Source organism: Macaca nemestrina, chromosome 5 (genome assembly GCF_043159975.1).
Source record: "Macaca nemestrina isolate mMacNem1 chromosome 5, mMacNem.hap1, whole genome shotgun sequence".
NCBI lineage: Eukaryota > Metazoa > Chordata > Mammalia > Primates > Cercopithecidae > Macaca > Macaca nemestrina.
In genome coordinates, this window is record NC_092129.1 from 144,590,527 (window position 1) to 144,595,470 (window position 4,944).

Genomic DNA, 4,944 nt, shown 5'->3' on the forward strand with positions numbered 1-4,944 from the left:
CCTACTGTATTCCTATCTCCTATCCCAAAGAAAACCAATGTGAACTTTAAGCTTTTTCTTCCTCTTTTACCTCCGTATTTCTAAACAACACACTACCGTCAAGTTTCAGCTTTGGACATCCTTTGTTGACTTCCTGCTAAGAACAAGAACTTGGCTGTCTTACCCTCTGCCACCAAAACACAGGCACATTCTTTCCCTCTCCCAGTCTCCCACTGAGATCCAGCGTACATATTTACCAGAGCAATATTCACTAGTATTTGTGTTCACATTATTTGTATGTAAATATTATTCACAGCTGAGTCATGCAGGGTCTGCGGCTCCTCTTCCTGCGTATTTCTGGTAGGCATTAATACACTGTTATTATTTAATTATCTGTATCTATCTCTGATTCTTAGACCTTCTCCAAGCCCTCTGACAGGACCCAGTGCTCACAAGACATGGGGCCACCTTGCAGGCCTAGAGCTGTGCTGAGTCTCCCCCGAGTCCGCCCCGGGTCCCAAGGCTCCATGTCTTTCTCCAGTCGCTCCTCCCTCCCCTCCCTGGAGCCTTCCCACACGTAGTTGTGAGAATGGCTGCAGAGGAAGCCAGTTTTTGAGACTCCTGCAGGCCTCTCTTGGGTGTTTGTGGGACCCTCTCTCCTGGAGACCCTCTTCTTGGGGCTAGAGGGGCTGCTCACAGCTCCCTGAATGTGCTGCTGATGGCTCCCTTGAAGACCACGGCCCCCTCCCACCCATGGTTTTCTGTTTCTCCCATCACCCAGCAGGAAGGTTTCTCTTGTCTTCCCACCATCCCCTCTTCTTGCTGTGGATTTTTGTGGGCATAAAATCCTCTGTGAAGCAATCAGGAGGGAGCTGACGCAGACCCAGTTCCTGCGGACCAGTGGGCAGAGCACAGCCCACTGCTCCCTGCAGGCCTGCCTCACACCCGGGCCACCAAGGCCCTCTCTTGCCCTTTGCCCACATGCTTGTTCACCACCACCAGGCACTTTCATGACAACTATGTGGTCAATATCTCTGTCCTAAAAGTAGTGGGGACAGTTCCCACCCCTGGGCCTCGGCCCTGCCCTGCCAAATGTTTGTTTTTTTTTTTTCTTTTTTCAGAGGGAGTCTCGCTCTGTCGCCCCAGGCTGGAGTGCAGTGGTGTGATCTCCGCTCACTGCAAGCTCTGCCACCTGGGTTCACGCCATTGTCTGGCCTCAGCCTCCCGAGTAGCTGGGACTGCAGGCGCCTGTCACCACACCGGCTAACTTTTTGTATTTTTAGTAGAGATGGGGTTTCACCATGGTCTTGATCTCCTGACCTCGTGATCCGCCCACCTCTGTCTCCCAAAGTGCTGGGATTACAGGCGTGACCCACTGCGCCCATCCTACCAAATGCTTTTTAAACATTTAAAAATGTAGTAAGTTCATCCTATACACTAAAGAGTGCCACAGCACACACCTCCCTCCAAGCCAGCCTTTGGGAGCCTTCGTCATCCATCCTGGAGGCCGTTCCTAGGGTGGGGTTCAGGTCTAGGGCATGCTGCCTTCCCTCAAGACTCAGCACCCGCTCCACTCACGCCTGGGGCCCTCAGGGCTGGGGCTCATTTTCTCATCTCCCCCAGTGTGTAACCTCCTGGCTGCTGGCACAGGCTTGGCCCTGCAGACCCACCTTTACCCCAAGGCCAGCCCCGCAGCTGCCCAGGGCAGAGGCCCCCAACAAAAAGCAAGGAAGGGGCTGTTTAGCCTGGACACTAACCAGACGAGTGCCCCCAAGTACTGCAGACGGACTCTGCACACAAGGCCCCCATCTCTTTCCAGCCCTGGCCAGGGAGATGGGTCAGTTTTCCCAGCAACCCAGGGGGCACTTAGGAGAATGGGTGAAACAAGGAAGCGAAACTTTCATACGATTGGTTTAATTTTTTTTTTTCAGCAGGAGAAAAAAGAATAAAGTTACAAGATTCTTTTAATATTTTCACAATGTTAAAACTAAAACTGAGCTCTAGGCTATGTGTGTAAGTAAATCTAGAACACAAAAGGGTTAAATAAGATTTTCTCTTTTAAAGATACAAGAATTTAAGCTTTCCTTACATTTAACAAACTTCACAGAACAGATACTGCAGGGGAACAAGCCCCACCCCCCACCCCCCCAGCTCTAAGTCAGGAAGCGAACATGGGCTTCACTCCCCTGGGCCGGCTCCCCAGGGCTCCTTCCCACGGCTGCCTCCACGCAGCAGGCAGTGGGCAGGGCCTGGGGACGGCCGGGAAGGGAGCGCACAGCCTCTTCGGGACCAGAGCTTGGCGGAGGCCTAGGCGGGGCTGCCTCACTGAGGATGGCCCATATGGTGGCCAAGGGCTGTGGCTTGACAGCAGTGGTAAACGCTGGGCAGACCTGGCCCCTCTGCCCTGGGCTGCCCTAGAGCAAGACACCGGTCTGGGTCCTGAAGCAAGAATTAAGGCTGGGGATTTTGCAGCGGGTTCCACTCTGGTGGGTGGAGGGTGGGAAGAGCATGACTTCCTATTTCAGTACGTCGGATCAAAAAAATATTTGCAGTTGCAGGTGTTCAGCTGTTAATTTGCAGACAGAGTTGAACCATTTGTTGTTTTGTAAAAGGAAAGTTGCTGGGTTAAACTATTCCAGTAGCCTATGTGTGGGCAGATCCACGCTGCCTCTGCAGGGGCCTCCTGCCCTCACCCACCTGGATCAGATGCGGACCTAGAACCACTGGGACCGCTCACCCTGCCTGGGCTTTCAAGAGAATCCTGATCCTGTCCACCCAGCCCCAGCCCCAGCCCCAGCCCCAGCCCCACCTGACTGGTAGTGATTTCCCAACATGGGGCAATGAGGCCCACCCCCACCCTTCCCCACCTGGCCTGAGCAGCTGCAGCTGCTGAACTCCTCTGTGAACATGAGGGGGCACAGGTGGAGAAATGCACCCTCAGGCCCTCACCCACCAGAGCAAATACCACTCTCGGAGCTGGGCCACAGCCACAAACTGCTGTTCTAGACAGATCCAAACCCACTGTCCCTGGGACGTATGCTGCCTTCCCTCACTAAACTTGCTATGTGGTAGATGTGGACTGGGTGTCCTTGGACTATGGGGCTGCATAGAAACGAGAATGGAGGCCACGGCATCATCCTCTTGGCCCCTGGAGGCACGGGCGGCTCCAGCTGGAAGGGGCAGAGCCCGTGGGCGGCAGCTTCCCTAGCTGCTCCCAGCACTTCTACTGATTCTTGTTGGCTATGAAATGTCTTTTTAAAAAACTCCCAATATAGAAATCTGGCTGCAGAGGCCAGTGTGCAGACCCGGCCACCGCACTGTGCTGCCATTTGCCGCATCTGGTCCGTGCCAGATCCCTGCACTGGCGAATGGCAGACCAGAGCCGGCGGGGACAGGGCACTCTGGCTGCTTCTCGTGGCCTTGGATCCTGTGTAGAAAAGGCGGGTCTCGTTCGTGGACTAGTCTTGAGTGGAACTAATTTTCAAAGTGAGGTTACTGTTTCTCTTCTTGTGTGATGAGTTTTTTCATAGCAAGTCAGGTAAAAAAATTTCCATAAGAATCTGTCCCCCACCCCCCATTTCCAGCTCTGTGGGAGAGTGAGGCCACCACCCAGCCCAGCCATGTGGCCAATCTCAGCAGCCTCCTGTGGCCAAGGCACACATGGCCATCAGGTATCCTGGCTACTGGGACTAAGGATAAGTGAAGAGGTGAAAGGCCGAACATTAAACAGAGTTTCTGGCAAAGCCATGTGCGTCGTGGGAACTTTAACACCAGCTTCTACTCCTCTATTAACTCAGAGTCTCCGTCTGGAACACTTTCCACTTAAGGCTTTTTATAAGTTTGACTCCAGCAGTGACAGGTATGTGTTGTTTTAAATCCACTAGCCATGCTCAAAAAAAAATATTCTTCATGTTTTAATTTTATACAATGGCTAGCAGGCACCTTAGTAACCAGCCAGAAATCAATTTCAACCACCATCAACCCCTAAACTACAGTACCAGGATGGCTGGCTAAAGAAAGGAAACGGACTGGCTGCAGTCTGACGCGTGCCCAGTACAAGGTGTCTGGCTGACTTTGTCCTAAATAAGGCTAACATTAGTGAACTAAGAACAGCGTCATGTGGTGGCCATGCCTGGCCTTCAGGAGCACCCCTCCCCGATGCGCTGGCAGGAGCGCCCCACTTTCCGGTCCAGCTTCACCATTTTCATGATGGCTTCCTCCCGGCCGCGGCCCATGTGGTCAAATGTGCAGTCGTGCTGCTCGGGAAGGCGATGTAACATACAGAACACATAACCTGCAGCAGTGGGAGAAGCAGAGGAAACAGAGTATTAGGGTGGCCTCCAAGTGCACAGAGCCTCACTATTGCCTTTGTCCAGAGGATGGAAGGGCATCCCAGTGAGTGGACAACAGTCACTGCAGGGGTTCCTGATGCAGCAGAGAGCTCACTCCAACACCCACACCCTGTAGCAAGAGGGTCAGCACTTCGCATTCCACAGCTGCTCAAGCCCGTCTGATGCCCTCCGAACTCACAAGCTGTGGCTGCTCAGAGGCTGCCCCTGCCTGGACCCTTGAAGGGTAGAACCCTAAGTTGATGGCTGCAGTGAGACACAGCCCTCTCCTTGGAAATGAGTGGGCTCTGCGCCCCCGCCAGCACCACGCAGGCGGAAGAGCACAGGCTGTCAGCTCAGCACTTTGCTTGGCTCAGGAAAACTGTGATTTCCACCACAGGATGCCCACCATTTCTAGGAGGCAGGAGAAATGATTATGTCTTAAATGACATTCCACCTCCTGTACAGCCGGGGCTAGAGAGGATGGTGGGAGTGATCAAACCACAATCCACAAATGAGTGGGGGCTCTCAAAGGAAAGTGGATTATTTCTAGTGCTAGAAAAGGTATTAGATAGAAACAGAGGAAAGGACAGCAATGCTGGGCTCGAATTGCCATCTCCAAGGAACCTGAGACTTC

At 53.1% G+C, this 4,944-nt stretch overlaps 1 protein-coding gene across 5 annotated transcripts in view; it reads right to left on the reverse strand.

Annotated features, from left to right (window-relative positions):
- Positions 1–1,877: 1,877 nt before the first annotated feature.
- Positions 1,878–4,944, reverse strand: part of LOC105474551 (zinc finger AN1-type containing 3) — a 335,383-nt gene continuing 332,316 nt past the window's right edge. For all 5 annotated transcript variants that reach the window (XM_071096015.1, XM_011729335.2, XM_071096012.1 and 2 more), the window contains one exon: positions 1,878–4,273. In XM_071096015.1, coding sequence (XP_070952116.1) covers positions 4,119–4,273 — 155 coding nt within the window. In that variant the 3' untranslated portion in view covers positions 1,878–4,118. The remainder of the gene's footprint in view (positions 4,274–4,944) is intronic.